This window comes from Taeniopygia guttata, chromosome 3 (assembly GCF_048771995.1).
Source record: "Taeniopygia guttata chromosome 3, bTaeGut7.mat, whole genome shotgun sequence".
NCBI lineage: Eukaryota > Metazoa > Chordata > Aves > Passeriformes > Estrildidae > Taeniopygia > Taeniopygia guttata.
In genome coordinates, this window is record NC_133027.1 from 97,225,281 (window position 1) to 97,252,203 (window position 26,923).

Sequence of the window (26,923 nt, forward strand, 5' to 3'; positions counted from 1 at the left end):
TAAGTTACAGGTCTGATTTACTGGAGTTGTTCAGTCATTTCCACCTTAGGGTCACTTCAGGATTGTAGAAATGACCCAGAAGAATATTTCCTAAAAAATAAAATGTTGGGAGGAGACGGCAGTATCCGTTTCCACACGCTGAGGATCTGGTGTGCTGGAAGGGGCAGCCCTGCCTCCATCAGCTGCTTGCTGTACTCGTGGATGTGCTTAGAGCCAGGAGCCTGATGTTCCAACCATGATATCCTGTCTGGATCCCTCATGGCTCACCATGTCTAACTAGGGTCAGAATAAACAGGCCTTTGGGGCAACTGCAACAGATGCCAGCATAGGTGTGCACAGCAGCCAGCATAGGAAGTTCAGCCTCACTTCTCTAATGGCTCACACACTGCTCTGTGCATGCTGCCAGCTGTGCTGTTCCAATCACTTGCACCTCACGTTTGCACAACGTGTGAAGACTTAGACATTCTAGAGTATGGTAGAAGACGACTGCAGTTCCAGGGCTAAAACACCTTACACTTAGCTCCTGGAAGATCAGACCCCTCACCTCTCCAGTGCTCCGTGCCACATACAGGTTTCTGTGCTCACAACAGCCACTGTGCACACCAAATAAAATAAAAGTAACACCCTGACATCATCAAGGAGCCAGGCTTTCACCAAGAGTCCTGTGAAAAATCTCAGTTCAACATGTAACTATTAGATTTTTAGTATACGGCAGATCAAGGAATTAGTGTTTTCCTTACGAATATATGGCACTAAGTGTAAAAACTTTATGACCTATTCCAAACATTGTACCATACTTCACAGCAAAGCTTGAAAAAGAATCCTCTAACTCCCACTTCTTCTAAATATACAGCTGGTGGGAGGCCAGGGTGTCCATGAATGGTCGCACAAGGTTGTCCGTCGAGAAGTAGAAGATCAAGCCAAAGGTTATGTGTCGGAACTCAAAATGTCCCTCAGACATTTTTAGAGGTTCCAGGCCTTGGTCAGAAGCATTTTAGACCCTGGCAAGCAGCTGAAAACAGCTGTGATTTTGAGTTTGAACCATGGAATGAATTACCAACTTTAAAGGTGGAACAAGCGGTCACAGAGGGTTAGATGATATAGTAAAAGTAGTCACAAATTAGAGGGTAAAATTTTTTAGTATTGTACAGGGGGGTTTTAACACCTGTACAGGGGGGTTTTACTTTGTACAGGGGGGTCAGGAGTTCTAAGATGGAGGAAAGTGGGCCTGATCCTGTTCTTCCTCCTTCTTCTTCCTTACCTCCATGTTCTTGGTGATGTTGGCATTTTTCTATTGGTTTAGGCTAGGGACACACTATTCAACGTAGATGATAGATATTGGCACATTATTGTAAATATAGTACACGTAATTTCTTGTATATAATGTTTGTACCATCCCACTGAGGGGCAGAGCCCCGCACGCTGCCCTGCAGGACAGACCTGCGGCAGGGCAGCAGAACTTGTTATAGATAAGCAAAAATAAACAACCTTGAAACCAGCACGGACGAACTATGGCTTCTTCTTTGGCAACGGGGCAGAAAGGCAGAGACTTTCTACAATCTCGGAATCACCAATACCCACAGATTCCGACAATTGGCGTCGCTGGGCGGGCATCAGCAAGAACAAGAAGAAACAGCAAACAACCTCCAACCTTCATCAGCAGAGAAAAACAAAAAAATAAAGAAAGGAAGAGGAACAGAGCACAAATGCTCTCGGCAGATTCCGGGAGGAGAGGGAGCGAAAAGCTCAAGATAAGAACCTGACCTTCACCAAGACAGCTCGTCTGGAGGACAGCCAGGAGGAGGAAAACCAGAAGCGCGCCTGGGATTTCTCGCCTGTGACCTGCTGGACGATGAACAGTGCCATCTCCGGACTGACCTCGTGGTGACTCAGCTTTTGGTGAGAATGGTTGAAATTAAGAACATGGGGAAGGGATGCTCCCAAGGACAGACAAAAAATTTTTTCAGCCCTACAGGGCAAGACTTTTACCCATCTGGTAGAGATAGCCTCAAATGAGATGAAAGCTTTGTTATTGTGGGTGCAGTATACTCACCCGCACACAGATGTACATCTTTTGTTTGAGTTAAATTTTCGTAAGGGATCAATAAGCAACTGTATTACCGAGCCACAGGAAAAAGAAAAAAAAAAAGAGAGATAAGACTGCCGCCAAAACTCTTGCCTTCAGCAAGGACAATAAGAGTCATTTTCACAACGCGGCATTTTAGACTAAACAGCTAAGGCTCCTATGGGAGCACAAGGAGGAAGATGGCCCAGCCAGCAGCTTCGGGCAATTTTCCTCACCAGGGGAAGCAAATTGCCTCCCGAAGAGGATCAGGAGGGGGGGTGTCTCATCATGTCCTATGTCTCCAGGTTCACACTGTTCCTCAAGACTCCTCAAATCTCAATTTCTAAGCTCCTCAGCTGCAAAAAATCCCCAGACAGTGAGAGACAAGCTAGGCACAGACGCAGCCCTCGGTGGAGGAAAGGACTGGCCATTGCCCGAGTCCGAACCCACAGTGGGGGGGCAGCGGCGCCGGCGGCTCCTGGGGGGAGGGGCAGACTTGAGTGCAGAGCGGAGGGAAAAGTGAGAGAGAGGAGAGAACTCGCAGCTGCGCGGGTGGGGAGTTCAAAACAGCCCGCGGTGCAGGCGAGAGGGGGGGGGGCAGTGGGAACCAGCGGACGCAGGAGGCGGCGGAAGCGCGGATGGGGCGGTCAGACGCCCGGAGTGCCCGGTGATGCGTTCCATGACGAGAATTCGTGAGAGTGCGAAAGCACCGTCCGGCAGGTGCCGGGGAATAGCTCCCAATTTGCAGCGGCGGCGCTGGCCAGGCGGGCGGCTGGACGGAGAGCTGGACTCTCCTGTCGCTGCGGCGATGGCAGCGCGCATGCGCGAGACGGTAGAGCAAAACCCGGAAGTCGGAGCGGAGATCTCTTGCATTCCGAACGCACGGGCACGGGCACAGACGGCGTCGGGGGCGGCGGTGGCCGCCAGCCAGCCGTCCGCAGACTGCGCAGTGGCCGCGGGGGGAGACCCGAGCGGCGCGGGGCCGGGCGGGACGCGGCGCGGGGCTGCACAGCGCGGAACGCGGCGGCGCGTGCCGATGACGTCAGCAGAGCGCCGAATCGCGCTGGGCTCCAGCGGCAGCTCGGGGGACGGCGCGGGCCGACCCAGAGCGAAAACCGAGGCAGCGCCAGGCCTGACAGAGAGAATGGGGGGGGACATTCCCGAGGGACGGCCGCGCGGAGCCGGTGCAGGCGGGCGCGGTCGGTGCGGGGGTTCCTTCCCTTGTTCCCATGGCGACACAAACAGAGGGTGAATCAAGGCTGCGCATGCGTTTGCGAGAGTTAAAGCGAACGCGGAAGTGGCTGAGAATGTGGGTGCTGAGTTTGGAAGAGGATGCAGGCACAAGTTCGGCACAGCTGACAGCGGGTGTGAGCACGGAGGGTGAGCAAGAGAGAGGGGCGCAGCCATCCTAACGCAGGCAGAAGCGGGGTTTGACTGCGCCAGAAGTGCTCCCAGTGCTCTCATGCCGGTGCAGATGGGGGCTGAGCGGAGCCAAGGCAGGGATTCCTTTGATCGCCCTTCTCCACAGCAGGTTTCCTTTCAGCAGCAGCGGCAAACAAAAAATCACAACAGCAACAGCAAACAATTTTTTACAAGCAGCAAATATCCTGCAGCAATGCTGAGGATGAGTCTCCCAATTTTCACCCTGAAATAAAATTCCATCAGTCGCTTTTTGAAAACCAGCCAACACAAGGCCTTTTCAAATCTCCCCAATGTTTCTAAACACCAACCCCAGATTTTTTCAGTTAGGTCACAGAATTGATCGAGCAGACACGCCCAGCCGGTGTGATGATAAGTAATAATTGTGGAACACATTGTGAAAAAGAGATATCATAATGAAAATTGAAATAGAGAATTAAATAGCATGAAATGTTAGTAATTTATTATATTAAGGTTTAAGTTAGGTTGTATTTTAACGTTCTATTAATGATAGAATTGATTTTTATATAGTTGGTTTGCGTTTAAGTTAAGTATTATTTAATTAGAGTATATCACTTTAAGTTTATTTTAGGTTTGGGCCCTGAAGAAGTTAAGTTTATAAAGGTTTAATTGATAATGGATTTATATATTGTTAATTTGACACATATGGATTTCGTAAAGTTAATATAATTTAGGGATTCTTTATTAAGATTGTTATATATTGAGTTTAAGTACTATTTAATTCAAAAATTATTTTAAGTTTTTCAAAGGTCAAGTTTATTTGGCAGCAAAGTTTAGTTGTTTTTCTTTAAGGATGAGAAGGTTTTGTCTGAAACAGTTCACAAAGTAATAATGAACATTGATTTAAGGAGAAGTTATTGGATTTATTGGATTCTTGGTTTTGTTTTAGTATTTTCTGTTTTATTATAAGTTTATCAGTATATAAGAGTTGTAAAAGAATTTATTTTGAGTTTTCTGAGATTGATTTCATTGTTTAAAAATCAATTTTATAGTCTGTTATTTCTTTGTATAGTGATACAAAGGCATTTGTTTTCAAATCCTTTATTTTTAACTATTTAAGTGTTCTATAAACGTTATTGTTAAGAAATTTTATCATGTTATCAGGTGAAGATTTGTGCTTCGTTTTTTCATAGTGAATCCTCGTATGTTTTATTATTGTTTATGTAATCTTATCCAGGTTACATGACAGTTCTGAAGTCTCATTTTGAATTTTAACTGTATTGTGCATTTTTCTAGGTGAACTTCCTGATTCGTTTTTATATCTCTTGTGAGTGGAATCATTGCATTTCTATTTTTCATCATTCTCAAATGTTTTTCAGAAAATCTCAGAGAGAGGTGCCTGAAACATTCTGACAACCTCTTGCCATTGTTAATCTTACGATTTCTCCAATTGGCATCTTTTTCCTTCAAAAGAGTTTCAAGAAAAATGAATCTTTGTGTCATTTGACCAGTTTATCGGTTTGAACTTCAAGTGTTTATTTTATAAGAAAATGTTATAATAGGTTGTTATGTTTTAAGTATTATATATGTATTGTTAGTGTAAGTTTTGTTTTATATAATATGTTAAGGGACATCTCTCCAGTTTAAAGTTTGGGTCCTGGCCAGACCCTGATTTTAACTTGGACAGATGAGTTTGCCAGCAAAATTCAGAGGTTTCTGCACAAAAATGAATGATATGCAGGTCATTTTTGACCATCGATTCGATCCTACAAATGTTACAGCTGACACAGTTTTGAGGTGAAACTTGCCAGCCCTGCCCGGGAAGGGATGCCAAGAGTTTTCACTGGAAACAAATGTTTCAGCTGTTTGCAGACTCTGAACCGCTGGCACAATGTTTCTAATGATCATGCTTTGTTCATTTTTATATATGCTATTTAGAATATCTTTCTTTTGAATTTTCTTGAATTGTTATAGATTTTGATAAGTTTTATGCATTTTATTATTGAGATATTTTGTCTTGTTCTATATTATGGTTTATATTTCAACTTTCTTGTTTCAAAAGAGAAGAAGAGAAAGAGAGAAAAAAGGAAAAAGAAAAAAAGAAAAGGAGTGAAGAAGTGCCTGAAATAAGGCTGAAATGAGGTTGAAGATTTTGTATGTTTTAATTTCTTGATATAATTATTTTGTAGACTTGATTTTGCTGATCATTGAGAAAAATATGAAGAGAGTGCTAGACACTGAACAGATAAAATTGAAAGAGGAAAAAAAAAAAAAAAATCGTTTAAATAAGTAGCTTTGAACAAGGATTTTGTTAATGTTTCCACAGAAGTTGAAAGTGGGATTTTTTAGTTTGCGGACCCTCAAAAGCAATTCTTACAGATTTAGAGATGGGAGCTCAGATCATTATTGTGGCAGAGACCAGATTGCTGACAATGTCAGGGAAGGATTTCTTAATCATTCATTTACATTTAAAGAAGAAATATTTTGAGTGGACAATCCAAAGTCGCAGGATTTTTCAATCACGTTGTTAGGGCATTCAGAAGTTCGCACAGTTCGTTTTCCAACACACAAAATGTTAAATGTAAAAGTAAGTTTCAGGGAAAAAACAAAAAAGAAGCCAGGAACCAATGGAAGAAATGACAGTATTCACTGATGGTTTGGGAAAAAACTCACAAATCAGTGGTCACATGGAAAAATCAAAAAACAGGGAGATGAGAATCAGGTATCACAATGATACAAGGTTCACCACAAGTTGAAAAATTGGTAACAATAGTCAGGGGTTTTTCAGTTATTTTAGGAACCCTCAATCTGATCACAAGTTTAGTGTATGTTGCAAATGTGGTCAAACAATTAGAGAAATCGCTTTTAAAACATACAGACAAGGAAATTTTATATTTATATCTATTATGCATGAAAATAATCCTAGAAAAATAGAGAACATTAATAAACACATCAGAGTGCATTCTTCACCTCCGAGATTTTTAGTAAAAGAGAATGCTCATGTAGATAGGCTCACAATGCCCATCTTGCAGACACTGCCAAACATTTTTGAGCAGGCAAAATTGAGCCGTGCATGTTTTCACAAAAATGCACAGGCATTGATGAGAACCTTTCACCCTTCTGAAAGTCAGACAAAGGAAATCTGCTTGCCAGAGAGCCAGTTTGTGCAGTCTCCTGTATTTACAGGAGTGGCCAATCTGAGAGGTTTGTAAAAGCCTTCAGCTGTGGCAAGCTGATGTCACAAAATACCCATCTTTTGAGAGGCTCGAAAATATCCATATTTCAATTGATACATTTTTAGGGGCGATTTTTGCATCATATACAGGGGAGACCACAGAACATACCTGCAGACATTTTTTATAAGCATTTACATCATTAGGAGTGCAACAAGAAATAGAAACAGATAATGGTCCAATTTACACAAGCAAGATGCTTGACAAATTTTTGAAAAAACAGAGAGTCAAACATATTTTCAATATTCTTCATTCTCCCTCAGGTCAAGCAAACAAAGAACACATCACACCCTGAAATCCACTTGGATGGACAGAAAAGGGATGAGGCAGGGTTGAACAAATGTGTTGAATTTTTTAAATGGTTTTTTCTCAAAGCCCACTCTAATAATTGTCAGATATGTTACAAACAGCCCACAGGAAAAACTAAGGGAAAATCCTTTCGATTTGATCAGAAGTCCAGAGTCAGGACAGATTGAAGGTTCATTTACATTAATAACTTGGGGCGAGGGTTTCGCTTGTGTTTCTATAGGACGAGGACTGAAGTGAATGCCAGCGAGGCACATGTAACCTTATCGGGTGCAGGCGTCAGTGGACGTAGACCTGAGAAGCAGAGAGGCAAGCACGCAGACGAAGGCAGACAACAACGCTGCAGACGTCTCGTCAGACAACGATTGATCACCCAGAGACTTGGGGTTTTTTTCTGAGAAATCAAGTGTTGTTTGGGTGTTGCTGCATTGCGGGGTTTCTCACAGAGGGTGGGGACATGGACATGGGATTCAGACAGATAGTGTTCATGTGCTTCATTCTTTCACCTGTTGCCTTGGGCAACAGGACAGATTTTCCCATGAGACAACCCAGGGAAAAAGTGTGGGAGACTTTGGCAAAAGCAGCTGGTCTGGACAGCATTTGCCTGACCCATTCGAAACCAGAGAAACCATTTTCAACATGCTTGGTAGGTGTGCCAGTGGAGGGATGGTCAGTCCCAGGGGACATCCTTCCAGGGGTTCTGAAGTTTCTTTCAGACCCTGTGGAGGGATGACATGTTTGGACACAATTCCTTCCTGCTGCTCACTTTGAACCTCTGGATTTGGACATTTTGGGTCAACAAAAATGAAATGGTGCATCAAATTTAATTCATCAGGAGTGGCAAAGACAGATAATCGTACAATAGATGTCACTCCGAATCAGCCTTTTTATAAAAATGCGTCATCTTGGTGCAATCATACCAAAATGACAAGCAAACCATCCTTTCAACATCCAGCCACTTTACCGAAGGGAATGCTTTTCATTTGCGGGGACAGAATTTGGCCTGCTATCCCTGCAAAAATCAAGGGTGGTCCATGCAGCATTGAAAGATCTTTTGTTAACACACAGCATGACCTTGATAAGAGAGCAAGGAGAAAAAAAAAAAATCTGATGAATGAAATGATCCAAATTGTGACAATGATAATGTTAATACCAAGAAAAAAGGCTCGGAAAAACTGAGTGGTTCTGCTTTCACAGCAGGTGGCATCAAAAAGAGCCTTGGTGCAGTTGGATCAAAAGAGGTTGTGGGCAGAGTAAAGATGCCCATGTCATTTCTTTTGCATCGAATGATTTGTTAACTAGCAGTGAGAAATGGGAACAAAACAGTAATTGAACATCTATTATAAACACATAGACACACGAGTGAAAATTTAAAGAGGTATCAGAGGACCAAACACACCTGGAGAAAAATTAAATCATAGGTAGATGGTGTGTTCAATTTGTTTCACCTTTCACAGTTGTAGAAAAAAGATTTTGAAAATAATTGTATGTAATTATAAGGTATTGTAACTCTTCTAATGTTTGTGCTGTCCTTGCCTCAGTGCATGAGGCAGACCATGGACAAAGTTGTCAAAGAGGTGTTCTTGATTCAAAAAGGAAAGGATCCCTTGAAAAATATAGTTCAAATTATGATGATGATGTTTCTACCTGGGACAAGTCTCGGAGAATTGCAATAGCAATTTTCTCACCCCAAGCAGCATCAGGGGCGGCCTTGACACAATTGGATCGTATAGCATATTGGTTGAGGAAACACAGTCGTGCCATTTCGTTTGCACTGAGTGACATGTTAACAGACATCAACAGTGCAAGGCAAGCAGCGCTTCAAAACAGGGCGGCAATTGATCATTTGCTGCTGACACATGGGCACAGATGTGAGGAATTTGAGGGGATGTGCTGCATGAACTTGTCCGATCATTCAAAATCTATTCATAAAAATATAAAACAAATACAAAGTAATATTAGCAAATTGAACAAAGTTACAGGGTCCTGATGGGATGATTTGTTTAGCTTTTTTGATATCTCACCATTGTGGAAAGAACTTTCAAAAATAGCATTTTATATTCTTATAGAACTTGTAGTTCTTCTGCTTGTTCTACCATGCATTTTCGTGTGTATTTGAAGGACCTTGAACAGCATGATAAAGCGGGTGTTTCTGGTTCAAACAGAGAGGGGAGATGTCGGAACTCAAAATGTCCCTCAGACATTTTTAGAGGTTCCAGGCCTTGGTCAGAAGCATTTTAGACCCTGGCAAGCAGCTGAAAACAGCTGTGATTTTGAGTTTGAACCATGGAATGAATTACCAACTTTAAAGGTGGAACAAGCGGTCACAGAGGGTTAGATGATATAGTAAAAGTAGTCACAAATTAGAGGGTAAAATTTTTTAGTATTGTACAGGGGGGTTTTAACACCTGTACAGGGGGGTTTTACTTTGTACAGGGGGGTCAGGAGTTCTAAGATGGAGGAAAGTGGGCCTGATCCTGTTCTTCCTCCTTCTTCTTCCTTACCTCCATGTTCTTGGTGATGTTGGCATTTTTCTATTGGTTTAGGCTAGGGACACACTATTCAACGTAGATGATAGATATTGGCACATTATTGTAAATATAGTACACGTAATTTCTTGTATATAATGTTTGTACCATCCCACTGAGGGGCAGAGCCCCGCACGCTGCCCTGCAGGACAGACCTGCGGCAGGGCAGCAGAACTTGTTATAGATAAGCAAAAATAAACAACCTTGAAACCAGCACGGACGAACTATGGCTTCTTCTTTGGCAACGGGGCAGAAAGGCAGAGACTTTCTACAATCTCGGAATCACCAATACCCACAGATTCCGACAGTTATGGAGATGGGAAGAGCAGGCAGTGCTTTCTTAAAAACAGCCAGTAGTAAAAGTGTTAGGCATAAACCCTGTCAGAGAGAACAGAATAAAAAACACAAGGAGATAATAGTAAAACAACCAGAAATAGATCTGTCACCAACAAGCCAACATACAGATAATTATCTAAATGCACTGTAGAGCACTGCAGACTGCCTGAGCTACCACAGCAGAATATGTAGGTGCCCACAGCTTCATCTTTCACACAAGTTGGCCATGTTTTTCCTCAGCAATCCTGAGCACAGCTCTCTGCTGAGAAAGTGGTATAAACAGCAAATGCAGAAGTATAGCTGACCCTGAGAGTTTAACTTCTTTACACATTATTTTACTCCTTGTTCTGTGTCATTATGAATGAAGTACTGATCCAGCAGACAAAAGCACTTAAATCCTGGTGACCTGCAAATATAGAAGTTCCACCGAAGGTCTCTAATACTTACAACACATTCCCAGTTTACAGGGTCCCTTAGGGTAAAAAAAGAAAGAAAAACAAAAAAACCCAAACCCAAAACCAAATCAAATATCCACTGCTGTTCTTTTGGCTGGATTGCTTATTACAATGGGTGAGTTCTGGTTTTACCTGGATTGCAGGCCAAGATCTGCTTTTTGGAGCATGTGAGGAAGATATTTTATATTCTGGATAGATACTGTGGCTAAGTACCTCTAGATTCCTTCTCTCATCAGAGCCCTTTTCAATTCTTCCATTATGACAAAACTTCAAAGACACTGGCCTCCAAAAATATCCACTAGCTAAAGATCAGCAGACAGGATTTTTTAAATTCTTTTTTTAAAATCACTGTTTCTAGATTGTTCACAATCTACCTGAGCCTGTAGTTCTGTTCTTATTCTCACAGGGACCATATCTGCCCTACACCTCCTTTTTAAATCTCATCTCCCTTTTAAGATGTGCTTACTGCTGGGAAACTGGGGGGACATTTTTGGGAACCAGAAAGCCACATAGCAGCAAGATTATGAAACTGCAGAAGGAGATGGAACAAGCTTTAAGAGCACCAGAAGAGACACAGGATGGGGCATTTGGCTTCACAAGACAGATGACCAAGAACATTTCCCCCAGGAAAGGGATCCCCCCATGCTGGACTGCAGCATATGGAGTTTGGATCCTGTGGGTTTCTCTGACCTGTGGGGTCAGAAAGCTACAGCGAACAGACTCCAGTGAAGGCAGCTCACTTCTAGTTCTCATGCTTTTTGATACACAGTCTTCACAAGTGACAGTCACTTGCACTGTCCTTGGGATCTAAGTAGGAAAATAGAGGCCCAAGAGGGACACAGTAATTGATTTTCTTTTACATTCTAAATATCCTGCTGTTGTCTTTCTGGTTAATTTCCATGAGGATCTTGAGGCAAACAGCAAGTGCATAGTACTTACTTTCCACTCAGGTTGTGGGAATTCAGGGCTTCCCTCTGGCTGCCTTGGAAGGTCTGGGACCCTGGCAGGGGGTCAGGAACCCCCCTGTACAGAGCCCCCAGAGACACTGTCTGTGATCTCTGTCCATGGAAAAGAGTTTTCAATCTTACAGGATGAATTACAAGCTTGGAGTGTTTGATATGAGTAATAATTATGTGTGTCACGGGCGCAAAAGTAAAATTTTAGGATTCTAGATTAGGGGTTCAAAGGGGACAAGATGGAGGAAATTGGGCGTGTCTTGTCCTTTTTCTCCTTCTTCATGCCCTCCATGTTTCACTGTAGTGTTGGCATTTTTCTGTTGGTTTAGGCTGGGGACACACTGTTTAACGTAGATGACAGATATTGGCACATTATTGTAAATATAGCACAGGTAGTTTCTGGTATATAATGTTTGTAACATCCCACTGAGGGGCAGAGCCCCACACGCTGCCCTGCAGGACAGACGTGCGGCAGGGCAGCAGAACATGTTATAGATAAGCAAGAATAAACAACCTTGAAAACAGCACAGATGAATTGTGGCTCCTTCTTTGGCAACGGGGCAGAAAGACAGAGACTTTCTACAATCTCAGAATCATCAATACCTCAGATTCTGACATCAGGTGGAAGCTTAACAGTGTGTCTTCATTAGATCTGGCAGGACCAGCTCTTTAGCAGCTACAGTATGTTAGTCTTCTGCCCTTACTGATAATTTCCATGGATCTAAGTCTTCCTTCTCATTTTTTTCCAGTTCAAATAGTAGAATAAGATAGGTTCTCACCCTCTTATCTATCAGCACCCCTTAGCATAACAGAGTTAACCTTTTCAACTACACTTGCTAATCAGTGTGGAGTTCCTAATATTGACTCTTGTGGCTGAAGCAAACACACCAGCAGTTCCCTGGGGCTGTTTCACCCCCATCGTATCCATGCTTGGCTCTGCTCTGATTAGCCTGGATCATTCTGCTGCAGTGGCTGTCTAAAGCCTAGAGACAGAGCATTCCTAAATACCTAGCAGATTACCTGGACTTACTCAGCAATGCTCAGCTGCTGGTACTTCTGGCAACAGTTCTGTGCTGAACAGGGTGTGACAGAGCTTTCAAAAGCTGCTCACTTACTATGAGAATGGCTACAAAGCAGGCCAGTGTGGTATTCCAGTCTCCACTAGCTGTGGCAGCTGCTTTCCCAACAAGCACGCTGTAAAATATGAAGTCTCCAAGGCCCAGCTTCACACCCCCTGAAAGAAGTGGAAAAAGAAAACAAGTGTTAATTCTCAGCCTCCTGTTTTGCTTCCTCCTGAACAAATTCTTGTCCCGTGGGGAGCAGGTAAAGGTTCCTAGTCCTGGCTACCAACCTGGACCCACACATTCCTGAGGAGGCTGAGACTTCCAGCCCCTCTTCCCACTAAGTGCTTTGTTCTCCTTCATTCTCTGAGGTGCTTCCCTGGGCTGCTTTACAAATGAATCAGCTGAGGAAGCACAAGGACAGAGAAGGACAGGAATCAAGGGGAAGAAGGAACTGTTTAAATTGTACATGTAGCCAACAGATGTCACTGGAATCACAATCCCACAACAGATTCTGCAGCAGCAAGTCAGAATCGAGACCTTCATTGCTCAGCAAGCAACTATTCAATTAACTGTGATTAGACCAAACTAGGAAACAGCGTTAGCCACAAAGAGTAAAAATGTCAGGCTCTGACTACACTGAAAACAAGGTACAAAGCTTCTCTTACTTTCTTCCTCCTCGAGCTCCTCTAAAGAAGTGGCGGGGCGGGTTGGAACAGGACTCCTCGTCTCTGACATCTGAGACTCTGCCTGTGAAGGGCTCCTGAGGTGTTCTCTCCCATCCTCAGCTTGGTTCCACAAAAACAGGCCAAGAATGGATTAAAAAAAAAAAAAAAAAAAAAAAGAACACAAGAGACAGCTACATTTATAACATGTTTTAGCCCATGAAATCCATACTCCTGTGAGGCTGCCCTGCAGTGGGTAAGCCCTTTGTCTCCTCCACATCAAGAGCAGCTAGGCAGAGACATTTAGGGCTTTGAGGGAAACCTGTGTGTTACTGTTTGGAACAGCTGGCAGTGTCCATGTTCACAGCTTCTCTGGCAGCCACCCAGAAGCTCAATGGCTTTAACAAGTGAGCACGTACACAGACCTAACATTGCTCTCCACAGGCCAGAATGACAAGGCAAACCCACTGAAGCTAATGTGCATTCCCACAGTGTTATACATTTGAGATGGAGGTGCTCAGGTATTCCCTAACCAGTCATATAACAAAAATGGATGACTAAGAGGACTGCCATTTGTGAGAGAAGTCCTGAATCACGCTGACATTCTTGGAGACTGTTCACATGTAGAAAGCAGACACATTTCATTGTCCACAAATTTAACTTTTTTCCCCCTCTGTTAAAGCACATCTGACAGAGCCTTTGGCAGTACTTTTGGAAGCAGACAGTCTGTGATATATGACTTTATCCGACAATTCCTATTTTTCAGAAGCTCCTACAAACTCTTCAGTCCATGTCAGTTTGACAGGTTGCTGCTGCTGCAGGTGCAAGCAGACTGTGATCTGGGACACACAGCTTCCACAGAGCATTCTGTATGCCTCAGCATGTAGTCTGTGCCTGCTCTGTGCCCTGTTTCCTGCCCAGCAGGATTGTGTCCCTGCCATTCAGCTGCTATGTCAGCTGCTTCATCTTGAAATAAGCAGCATGTTTAGTTATCCAGCCTTTGCACACATTTATTGCATTAACAGTCAAAAGTACTGTCATCTCTGAAGTGCAAAAGGGCTAGATGGGAAATCCTCCCAAAACCACATGTAAGACTTTATTCAATCACCTTAAAACTGCAGTTTAATTTGCATCTCAAGAAGATAAAAGCAATGGCACCCAAATTACTGCAGAACCAGCTACAATGTAAACTTGAATCACAAAAGCTACTGGTGAGTAACTGTCTTAACACAAGGCTTTACACAAGGGTAAAAACATTTATTTTCTTTAGCAGGGTGAGCCATATTGCACTTACAGAGAGGTGCTCCACAGCACTGGTCTGAATGCAACACTGAAGTTCACCAGCTCATCAGTATTATATTTAGGAGCCTATGTTGTACCTTTCTATCCCCAGTATGGAAAACTATAACCCCCCACTAGTACACTTTCAGCTTTGACTTCAGTACACTGAAGTTGTGAGTTGAACAACACTTCTGTTTGATTTGTTGTCTGTTTGGGTTTTTTTTTAATAAAAGTGGCTTGAATACTGGAGCTTCCTACACTGTCTGCTCAGTTTTGTTGCCAGTCCTATCAGCAGGTTTATGAACATCACTGAGTTCTGCTAGAAACAACACTGAAAAAAATTCATCCATGAGGATTTGGGGGCTTATGTTTACACTCAGTCTCAAACATATTCATTATTTCTGTAGGACAGTGCTCTGCATGAGAGAGAGATGTGCAAACAAACCTGCATCCCATGTCTGCTGACTTGGTCCTCTAGCTGCTGTGTCTGGCTTTGCCATTCCAACTGTCCACATCATAGCAGCTGGAAGAAAGAAAGCAATCAGCTGCATAAAACATTGGCCACTATAACTCAGAGGAAATAAGTATTTAGCTGTCCCTAAAAATACAAACCCTTGCCTCTGTAAATGCTTCTAAAACACTCAGTTGTTTTCCCTAGACACTGAGACAGCAAGGTGGGAGAAAGCCAAGGCATTGCATCCATTCAGTTTTTAAAAAGTCCCAGCACACAAGTAGCTAAGAGTCTCTTCTCTGTGGATTAAGGAAAGCAAAATTCCATAACCAGGGTCCTCAACTCCTTTGGTTTCTTCCTGATTTCTGACTCTTCTCTTCAAAGAAAACAATTTCCCAGGGAATGATGGTAATACAAAAGGTAACCAGAGGTTTACTAACACAGTTTACTCATATTCTGCTAAAGGTACAGCACACAAGTGAGGGATTAGAGGAGTTGTCAGAATGCAAGTTTTCTCTCTGCCTATTGCAGCTTCATCCTTTCAAAATATTGCACATTTCTGTTTTGGTTCCAATAGCAACTGATGTTTGGGGGTTTATTCTTGGGATCCCTAAACTGAAAAGGAATACAAGCCATTCCGAAATCAGCAGAAGGGAACTAAAATCAGTTTATTATTTAAGTGTGCACTAGTCTCTCTGATTTTATAGAAGCTAACCTAAACAAAATAAGCCAAGCCAAACACGGTGCCTGCTTTTCCATGATGAGCTCAGCCTAGATGATGTTTTTGCATCTAGAGGGAGCCACAGAATGTAGTCTTGCAATGGAGACACTGATATTCTGCACAAGAACTTTGTGTTCAGTATTTATTATTTACTGAACTGCATTATCCTTTAAGGAAGCTCTTGTTTGTTAACAAAAGCATGTGAGAGACTTCACCTAGATTGTCTCAGGTCAGTGTATCAGAATCTCCTGTAAAAGGGAAGGCACCTGAGGTGAACTGAGACTCTACTTGGAACACATAAAAGCATTTACGTAACATTAAATGCTTGAAGAAAAAAAAAATCAGTCAGGCTGTAGGCATCCTCAGCTTAGCACCAAACATTTGGGAATAACCCTTCATCTTCCAAGTGATGCAATGAAAAAGTCACTGAGGTCCATGAAGGTCCACTTGAGTTCAGGTCCCATGAGTGTTGAGTCTTCTGCCTTCCAACAATCTTATCTTAGGCACATGGATACTTCTGGACTAGGGAACCAGACACCATGGCAGTTAAACAGCCCAAGAAAGCCATGGGAGAGATGACTGATTCTGTTTGCAGAGCAGTACTTTCCAGGAGCCCTTTGCAAAGTGAGGAGCCAAATAATGAACGATAAAGCAAATACATGGTAAGCACTGCCATCTGTACAGTATAGACAGCATGAATAAATGTATTGAGTGAGCATCACCTCATCACAGAACTTGGCAAAAACTCACACAGGGTTTTGTGTGTATACAAAAAGAGCTATATTAATGAACGGAAAAATCTGTTTCTGAATATCCAGCTTTGCAAGGTAATGGTGGGCTCCCTTGGCTAATTACAGTTACCAACATTGTAACTGATAAACAAGGCCTGCTACAAATTCCAGAACTTAATTGGGCACAATTCTTAAGGCAAGAAAGTAGCTAAGTGATCTTTGCTTTGACACATACATAGTTTAATAGAGTTTCATCTGGCTAAAAACATTAACATTGTAATCTTACTCACAGGAATATATTAATGCAGGGAAAATGGGCTCATTTCTCTCCTGTGCAGTTTCTACCAGCATTCTCAGTGGCCCCTTGGGACAGAGAACAGCCATCAGATCTGCAGAAAGAAAAGGACCAATCTCATCTTGAACTGTCATGCATATTTTACATTCTTTAAGAAGATATTCTCCCCTCAAATTTACATCTATCCGTATAAACCAGATGATTTCCTGAATGGCTCTTTCCACCACTTTGCATAACTCTAGCTGTTCTAGTCCCCAAAAGTGTTGTTCACTTAAAATACCATCTTCAAGCCTTGATGTAATAATAAAGAGTTTTCACTGTGCTAATCCTATAAAAAGCCCCTTGAGAATACCACATGAGTTCTTTGAAAGCTGATGGCAGCATTTCACTGAGATGTTAAATTTAATTAGAAGAGGAGTGGGGGTGCTTTGTTCACGTTCCACAATCCATTGCTACGTACACTGGCTCTGTTTCACATGAAGGAAGGCGTTCACTCCAGTACCTCTCTGCCTACCCTCCCTCCTCCATCTGATCTCCTCCCTCTTGCTCTGCCAGTTCTCTTGAAACTTGTAACTCATACCAAAATCCATGGTCTCTTGATAACAATAAACAAAACCCGAAAGACTGTCAGGTCTGCTACTGATAAAAATCCAGCCACCCCTACCATGCAGTTAGGTGAGGGTCAGTCCTTCCCTGACTTGGTGATCCACTTTGAAAGACCTGGCTGAGGTGCACTACCTACATGGACAATTAGCAAGAGACAAGGCAGTGAGTCAAATTAAATGCCCATCTGGCACTTTCTAAAGCTTCCAGCACCATAAAGTTGTTTTTCTGAAGGACATAGAGTTCTGAGATTGCCACAGAGTATCCTCTCCAGGAGCCACACCTTGAGAGTCCCAGACTTACCATAGATGGAGATTGCACCTAGAATCACCCATGCTGACCACTCAGGTAGATATTTAATGAACACCAATGCCATTAGAGCACTGATCATAATGAGATAAGCTTGCTGGAGCTGCAAGGGACCTTTCCAGTGGATGCAAATCATTCCAACAGCTCCAAAATTCCAGATGACTATGAATAGAGTGGGATAATCCATGGCCACATTGTACGTCTTCAATACTTCACTGAAATACCACAAGAAAATTTAGCTAAGCAGTGAAAGCAAGTGACATGCAAAGTTAAACAAAAAATAAGGCTTTAGTTAAACAAAAAAGCTCCCTAATACACCAGGAGGAAGCAGCTCTCATCATGAAAGGGGAACCTGCCCTTTGGCTACTTGCTGCTCTGAGCTCTGTTCCTCCTGCATGAGATGGATGTGCTGTGTTACAGACCAGCACCACACTGCCTTAGTCCTCAGTTCAACAGCAATTCCAAGGGTTTGAGCAAGCAGGATTTCAAGCCTTAAATGAGCATAGGCCTGTGGCTACATGACATATCTACTGTCTACAGAAATCCTGTCAGTGTCATCCCACCAGGTGCAATTTGCTCACAGTTAAAAATGAAAATGTCACTCACAATTTAAAAGTTTCCTTTCACCTGAGCTGGGAGGTAAGGGAATGAGCTTGAAACAATGTTGTCTAAGAAAAAAAGACAAATCAGAGCACATAAAGTGCCTTTCCTCATGCTTCTCAGTTCAGGGCCTCTGTACCACAAGATTCAGCCTGTTCATTTCATGCCCATGGTATCATTTCCCAGTGATTTTTGTAAAGTTGACCATTGACTATTAAAGATCTTCTTTTCCACTTTTTAAAAAAGAAAGCTATCTTCTTCTAACAACATTTAAATGTCCATTTGGAGAAGGGAAGAGATTCCTTTTCTTGTTCAAAGTGGGTGAAAGACCTGGCTGAGATGAAGGAGCCCTGAATTGCCAGGTTACCTGCACCATTCCCACTTACCCGAGGTATATATAGGTAAAGAGGAAGAGCAGCATCAAGGAGGACAAGATCAGCCAGCCATGGATGAACTGTCAAGGCCAAGAAGAGACAGTGATTGTAGGGGCTGTTACCCTTGCACAGAACTGCAACCCAATAGTCTCCTTCTGCACTCCTCTTCCAGTGTTCAAAGACTCTGCCTTCCCCATGGTCAGTGAAGGAGGAGGGACAACCGTTCTTCTCAGTTCTCCCACTCTCATTTTGTATTCTGTCTCTTAGAATTTTAGCTGGTTTGGGTTTATTTCAGTCTCTGGCCTAAGCATTTTCATGGGTATTCAGACTGGTTGCTAGCTCATACAAGTGAGCACATTCTTTTGTTTGCTAGGAAAGAGGAAGGGTTTGCCCAAGGCTGTAAAATAAACTCTGTCTTTGGGATAAGTTTAAAAAGAAGGAATGGGCAGAGCTCAAATGCTGGGCTGGCACCACACATAAGAACTCCCTGAGCACCAGAGAACAGAGAACTTGAATGTGCCTTTCCCTTCAAGCCTTGTGCTCTTCTACCAGAGCTTGCACAGGCAGAAATAACACCAGTTCCCACATAGCTTGTGTGAAATGTCTTAATAGAATGTATTCACAGTAAATAGTACAACTTTGTCCAAAAGTACAAATGGCAAAATATTTGGATCAGATGCAGAAGACTGAGACCTGACTAACACAGAGTAGCAGATATTGTTTTTAAGGTCTTGCCATTAGTGACAAAATAATAGCAAAGCCTATTCAGAGCCACAGTTCCATCACTACTGACGAAGACTTCTGCACAGTATGATTCCTGCTGTACCCCTGATGAGGATGAGCCAGTGCAGTGCCTGTGTTTCTCACTGCCATGCAAGGCCCATTTGAGCCCAGGCTCACAGCACAGAGGTGGAAAAGGCTGTGCCATGAGTGCTTTACCTTGTAGCAGCGATATTTATAGAGCAGCACTAGGAACACAGTCATTACAATGATGACACTGATCATTACGATGGTGTTCAACACCGAGTTCAAGAGACGCTGGCCCACAGATGGGGTGTCTTCACTAAAAGGGGTGTAGATCCTGCAGGATAAAGCAAAAGCCATATAAAGTATAGATATTCTCTTCCAACTATCTGTCCCAGATAAAACCAGACCTCTCTGTGTGGGAAAGAAAGGGAGGCAGGACTGCCAAGGACAGCAAACAGGAGATGTAGGCTGGGCTCAAGTTAATTATCAACTAAAGATTAGTGGTCTCTATCAAAAGCATGTTCTTACAGAGCAGCTGGAATCCCAAGTGCTGTTCTGAAATGGGGGCACCCTTTCTTTCCACACTTGGTAGGAGAGTCTTGGACTCTTTTTATCCCTACTCACCACCCTACTACACCCTTCCCCATTTTGTTCCTTTGATTCAGTTCAAGGGACCACAGTTCCTCTTTCTCCACCCCATATGTGAAGCACAGTTACAGCCCCAGAAGACAGACCCTAGGAGCCCGGCACTGTCAGCAGGAGCTGGATGGAATTACGTACCCACACCATGAGTCTTTAGGAACCAGAAATATCACCAGGAAATGAGACACTCATTCAAATGAACATGCTATTCCCTGATTGCTGCCAGCTAGTGAGTGAACAGTGTAGGAGTTCAGCCTGGGCCTTTTCTGCTGCAGAATGAAGCAGCTTCATTATTATGCTGCTCACAGGCCTCACTCAGGGCACCCAAAATGACAGTGCTAACAGATTAGTGTAATGCAGGTATGGGAAAAACTTACACAGGTGAACATAGCATACTTCAGTAAGCTCTCTGTATGTTTCTACAGCCACCTTTACCTGTGTAAAGGTTCTCCCAGCCTGCCAAGGGAGCACTCTGCATGCACAGAGCGTGTGTGTGGAGCAGGGGGTCCCACAAGCTCAGGCTGTTTGCAGACCCCACTTACAGCTGCCCGTTTTTCTCCGTATAGAAGCGCACTGACTTTATGGTGGCGACGACAACAATCATACAAAGGGTGACAGGCACAAAGAGCATGATTACATGCTTTGCTCCATATTTCAGAGTCAGCTCCTCCTCTTCATTTTCCAGGGCTCTTTCTCTCACTGGAACACCTGAGCCAGACATTTCTCCACCAGCGATATTGTTTGGGCCACGGCTGCTGCCTGCTCGTCTCTTCTGAAAAGACATATTTGCAAATGTGCAAGATGCTTCTTTTCTTTGTGTTCAATCATGTCTCACAAGGCTGCTGTAGGCCACCACAGCATAGCAGCTGAGTCCTAATAGAAAGGTACCAACTGAACAATACAATTAAAAATTCCATTAAATTCTATTGCAAACAGATTGCAATAGAGTTTTTAAACCAATTCCATGAGTATCTAAGGACCTCTTCAAATGCACATATATAGACAGACACATGAACATGAAGGGCAAGATGCCCAGAACTAGACAGAAAAAACGTCATCTGAGGTAACAAAAGCTTGACATGTTCCTCCTCTCTCAGCAATGCTGTGCCTGCTTTGTCCTGCTACATTGCTAGCAGCTGGACTAGATTTTGTTCTAACATTAGCTGCATCTGACCAGAGCAGACAAAAGGTATTTGGCAAAACAAGAAGGCTAAAAAGGATATCCTGCAACAGTCATACGTGCATCAGGTCCTGATTAAAAGCCTGTATCTTTACCAAAAAGAAGGAAAAGGGAGGAGTATATATGGAGATAAAAACGGGGAAAAATTCAGAGCGGAGGAAGTGGCAACAGGCAGTGATGCTGCTGGCTGAGGCTGACACCAGGAAAACAACACCAAAGCCAATCCTAGAATACATTCTGGCAGGAGGGATTGAGGGGTAGCAGGATTACTTCTGCCACCACACCCCATGTCCTCCCTCCCCATGAGGGACACACACCTACCCTGTGTGCCTGTGCTTCCCCTGCTTCCGAGGCTTGCAGGCCATCCTGGTAGGAGGGTACTGGAGGGCTCTCTGCAGACATCAGGGATGTTCTCTCATTGCAGGGCTCCTCCTCACTGTCTGAATTGTTCATGAACGTGATCATCGCCGCTTCCCAAGGGAGCACTCAGGAGGGCACGGCCAAGCACTACTCAAGACTGTGGGGACAAGCAGAGCAGAGGAGAAGAAAACAGTGAACACCACACTGCAAATAACTGGAAGTCTGAAGAGGATTCAGCAGATTTCAGCAGGGAGGCTCCAGCACACCATGCAGCTCCATCTCCTCTGAACAGCAGATTTATCCTGCCCTCACCCAGACATGACAATCTGTTCAGTTAAAGTCACTGGGACTGCTGCAGGCACGGGTATCAGCAAAACGCATCACTAAAGAAACTTACTTTGTCTTTACCACAGCTTTCACACTTGCTGCCTCTATTTCCCCTCTCCCATCAGCACACCTTACCTTCCACAAAGGAGGTTTCTCAGTGCTCAGTGTTTGTTTGTCAGGGGCCAGACACAGCTTCACCTCGCACACTGGCTGCCTGTCAGAGAGCTCACCTCTTACACAACGCTCCCATGAGCATCAGCAAGGAGCAGGAGTTTCTCAGTAACCTGGAGCCTCAGCTTTACATAAGGCACTAATCAGAAGCTACATGCTGTCTTATGACTGTTTATTAACCAGATGAATTTTATTAGCAGTGCTTCTCTTTGCTGATTAAGAGGTTTGCATAGCAAGGGAAACACCTATCTCCTCAGGAGAGCCACTTGTGGGTTTTTCCTTATGTTGTCTTGTGATTAAAAGCAAAACTACTTGGATGGGCAAAAACACAGAATAAATGTGGGGGCTAGAAATGCTTGGCCTCTTTTCACCTCCTGCTAAGCAGAAAAGCAGGCATAGCAGTGACAGAATGCAGAAAGGAAAGGAACAGCTCTTCTTTCTAGACACCAGAGAGAGAAGGTGCACTGCCCTGAATACTGCAGAACAGCCTTAAAATCGGGATTTCAGGAAATTATAAATGCAACTAATAGGAAAATTCCTTTTAACATTTATAGTCACCTTAACAAAGCAAGTAATTAATTACTTTCTGATACTCAGCCATTTGTCCACAAGCAAAACCGTACCTCTAATGCATCATCAGCAGTTATATCTATCACAACAACTCTCCTCACCAGAACCTTACCCAAGCTCCTGTGTCTCAGGAAATGGAAGAGGAAGCTGAAGAAGCCATGTGATTTGGACACAGTCACTTAAATCTGAATCATACATTCACAGCCCAACCAGCACATCCTGACATCAGAGTACATACTTTGAAGATCTGTGAGATATTCTTTCTTCTCACTAAAGAAACTGAAATTCACTTTGGAGGAAGGAAAGAGGGAGGAGAAGGAGAACTACCCCCACTTCTTTCACAGCCTCCTCAGCACATCTGGACCTTCAAGAAATTTTAGAATGTCACCTCAATCCACCCAAGTGAAACATTTTTCAGACATCTGCTCCTACCCCGGCTTCTCTGGCTTTTTCATATAATTTTGTTCCTCCTTTGGTGATAAAAGTGGTACAGTTATGGGAAACAGAAGCAGGGCTAACCCTCACACAAGGCCTGTCAGCTTCATAGTAATCCCATGCTCTTACCAAGTGAGCTGCTTAACACTTGGGTGCTCATTTCTCAGAGACCAAGATCTCTCTGGATGCTTAACACACTCTTTTGACTAAGCACCTGAAGGCTCCCAATTTACACATGGGACATCAGAATCTGCTCCAGTTCTAGGATTTAGGTCTTTAAAGAAGTCAGACCCACAATCATTCAATCATGACATATTCTGGATGAGGAACAGGATAAATTATGCATGCCACAGGATCTGTGACCTATGGGATTTAAATAACTCTCAAAACCTTCTGCTCATGCCAGAGACCAGGAAGGAAATAAATAAAGCTTTATTCACTGATAGTTTGGAAAAAATATTTAGGTTTCAACAACCCAATCAAAATACTGAAGAATTTTTTCTCACATTATTTAAGAAATCATTTTTGCTACATAAAGAGAGCAATTCTGCAGAGGACTTTGAAGGGACAGCCAGTTAGCCTACTTTCAATACCCTAGTTATGCCCACTGGAGGAGTTAAACCAATAGCAAAACCACTGTGCCAATTACTAACCTTCACAGTTACATGGGAAGAAATAAACTCATGTTGAAATTCAGCCAATTTTAAGCACATTTTCTCTTATGCTGCCCCAACAAGGATATGGACATGCAAAGGTGCCATGATACTTCTGGTCAGTAAGCAGATTCAGACCTGAACACAGCTTCACTGTCCCTTGTTTATACAGCCATGGTTCCTGTGAGGGTTGACACAAACACACCCCAAGGTGTGTTTACAGGTGCTCCTATGGCAGACACAGAAGTCACAGCTGCCTTAGATGGATCTAAACTGTCTTGCCAAAGGGGCTGTCTCACCACCCTCCAACTCTCTGGTGCCAACACCAGGTGCCCATCAGCTCTGTCCTGCTTTTGAAAACACACTGAGGTACCAGTTTCCCTTTGCTGTCACAAAGCCAGGTCCCAGCAAGGCTGGCCTCAGGGGTGGATATGAGAGCAACCTCAGTGGCACTGCCCACACCAGGAATACAGAGCACTGTGCATTCCCCTTCCAGCAGGATTGAGCTTTAAGGTGACAAGCCCTCTGCTCGCTGCCAGACAAGCAGCCCACCCTCACCTCAGGTCTGCAGAACCCTTGGCAATGTGGCTTTGTGGCTTTTAACTAAGCAGGGGCCTTGAATGTATGGTTTATAGGGGCAGGAACACTGGCTCTGCCCCTCTGCCTCACCACAGACAGCAGGGATTTTGTCTAATGCCACTATTTATTCATCAGAGGCGCACTTTGAACTGGCACCAAGACTGTGCTGGCTGCCTGAGAGAGCTGTGATTTGAGCAATCTGTCCTCCAGGGGAGGAAGGACCAGCCTGGTCACTCTCACACACATGCCCAGCACCACAGCACCCTTTGGGATGAGCAGAGGGAAAGAACTGAAAGCCAGGGACTTGCTTGACAAACAAAGAAGGAGCCACACAGCACTAGGCAGCTAAGACACGGGTGTTACAAAGCCCTGATCTCATTTCACTACTTAAACTAAGCAAAAGGGCCTCATGGAAATGATTTCTGCCTGCCAAAGGATGCTGCATACACCACAACTGAAAGCAAGGAAGCCTTCTCTTCCACTCATGCTCATGACAGCAAACATGTCTGTACATATTGACTGTTTTTCTAGGCTGAGCTGAAAAAGGAGGAAGGACAGCTCAGGAATGGAACGCATGGAGCATTGAGATAAATGTAAGCTGTAGATTCACAGAAAGCTTTAGAGCATGATCGACCAAATACCTTAAACAACATGCCAGTCCATTATCAAACTGAAGCACTAAGTTATATCAGGCAAGGTTCTCCTCTCTGCCTCTCAGACCATCAAGTCCCACTCAAAGAAATCATACAACGCTTAAGAGCAAAATGACCCAGCTCTCAAAACTGTATGGCAAAAATGAAAGGGGACAAAAACTAGGCCAGTAGTAAGTGCTTCTTAGAGGAGCTGATGTGGGAATGCAATTGCTCCTGCTTTACAGCAGTCTTATGAATCCTGAAGGGAGTCACCGATTCTCTTTCCAGATGTCCTTCATGCAAGAGACCTCCTTCCTCAGCTGTGAAAAAGCAGGTTTATGAATTTTGATTAAACTGGGCCAGTTCACTAACAGTAAGATCTAGCCTCAGTTTGCCTTTTATTTTCATGCTGCAAACAATCTAAATCCTTTGCTTTGTATTTCATCCATCACAAATAATACCACTACAATATACAGCACAGAATAGCTGCAATAGCCTGGCAGAATACTTAATTATCCACTTGAGAGTTAAAATTCCTTCTTATCCATATTGTTCTCTTAGATGGCAATTAGATTAAGAAAAATGTATTTTCTTTGCTATATTTAGATCAAGAGAAAAGCTTTGGGATGATACTGACAGCCTGATGTTCTCTTAAGTTTTGGCTGCAGCAACCACTGCTATTGATAAATATGAAGAGAAGGAAATAAACTCTTTAGAAATCAGAAGTGGTGGGGCCAAAATTAGGAGGAAAGATTTCCATGTTCTTGCTGATAAATAAAGTCAGAATGGGCATGTTGCTAAAATTGACAGGGGACTTGGAACACACCATATCAGGAGTGCAAGTACCACTCCCTTTCAGCCCCCAGACACAAAAATAAAGGTGCTATGGGAAGTTGTAAAGATTTGTATCTTTTTTTATACATTGTGGCTGAACTAGCACTACTTTCTCTTGTCCCACACGAGAAAGACACAAGACATAGCCCCAGAAGGCGATTCTGTTGGCAGAGCTGAAATCGGAGAGGGTCAGAAGGATTATTCTGCCAGCACGGAGCCCAAATACTCCATCAGCCAACTCCTTGTCACAGCCCTGCAGAACTGCTCACACAAGTAACACCACAAAGCCCCGCTCCTCATGCGGGAGCACCAGCTCACATTGGTCCCAATACTGCTGAGGGCATCAGAGCCAGCAGGGACTGGAGGTGGCACTTCGGGGACACCCAAGGACACTGCGCTGGGGCTGAGTTCGTGTCCTGGCCAGTGGGACACGGGGCACCGCGGGGCTGGGCTGCTCCCCTGGGCTGCACGGCCAGCCCGGCCCGAGACACCGACAACAAACATTATAGAAAAGCTGGAAAAAAACCCAAGACAAGCCCCACCCCGCCAGGCAGAGATTTTGCAGGAGGCCAGAGGAGCTCCCATGCAGATGCTCAGATGCTCTTGTTTCCCAGGTGCCCTTTTGAACGCAGATTAAAAAATCTGGCTGCCTCTGAAGGCGTGCCGGAGGCGCTTCCAAGTGAAAGTCGGGATACGCCGCCACCGCCCAGGAGAAATAGGTATACAGACATTTTAACACACGTACATACACCAACAGACATGGAAATATGTACATTTTTTTAATATAATACGCACCTATATGAGAACACACATATGTACGTATATACACACAGAGATACAGGCAGCTCTGGGAGCGCGGCGACCCCGAGACCCCGCGCGAACGCCGGCGGCTGGCCGCGGCTGGCCAGGCCTGACCTGACCTGACCCGACCCGTCCCGTCCCGCCCATAGCCCGCAGCATGCCCCCGGCCGAAGATCCCGATCCGATCCGATCCGATCCCATCCGATCCCGACCCCGCACCCCCACGCCGGCCCGCGCCCCGCCGGCCCCGCTGTTTACCTGCTCCCGGCGCCCCGCGCCCCCCGCCGCTCCCATTGGCTCCCGCCCCAGCGCCGGCAGCGGGGGACGGCCGCGCCCGCCCATTCGCCGCCCCAGCCGTCGTTCAGCGGCTGTCCCCGCCTACGGGCCGCTCTCCTCCAATAGAAGAGAAGAATGGGCAGAGGCTCGGCCAATAGGAAGGCGGCTGTCCCCGCCCGCCCGGTGGCCGCCTGTGAGGCGGCGGCGGCGCCATGGCGGGTTGGGTGCGGGCCGTGCCCCGGCCCTGGCTGAGGCGGAGACCCGGGATGGCGGGAGTTGGAAGGGGCCGTGAAGGTCATCCAGGGCCAACCCCTGGCATGGCTTGGAGCCTTCCACCAAACCATGTTGCTGAAGGCCCTGTCGAGC

At 44.3% G+C, this 26,923-nt stretch overlaps 1 protein-coding gene across 1 annotated transcript; it reads right to left on the reverse strand.

Annotated features, from left to right (window-relative positions):
• On the reverse strand, positions 1 to 26,660 carry PSEN2 (presenilin 2). The gene is made up of 12 exons (XM_002197645.7): positions 26,540 to 26,660; positions 21,241 to 21,436; positions 20,282 to 20,511; positions 19,290 to 19,431; positions 18,363 to 18,430; positions 17,371 to 17,591; positions 16,460 to 16,558; positions 14,712 to 14,789; positions 12,989 to 13,108; positions 12,375 to 12,493; positions 9,820 to 9,890; positions 1 to 926 (listed from the first exon to the last, which is right to left on the reverse strand). The coding sequence occupies exons 2-12, from the start codon at positions 21,382 to 21,384 to the stop codon at positions 842 to 844; spliced, it is 1,377 nt and encodes a 458-aa protein (XP_002197681.4). The 5' UTR covers positions 21,385 to 21,436; positions 26,540 to 26,660; the 3' UTR covers positions 1 to 841.
• Positions 26,661 to 26,923: the final 263 nt, after the last annotated feature.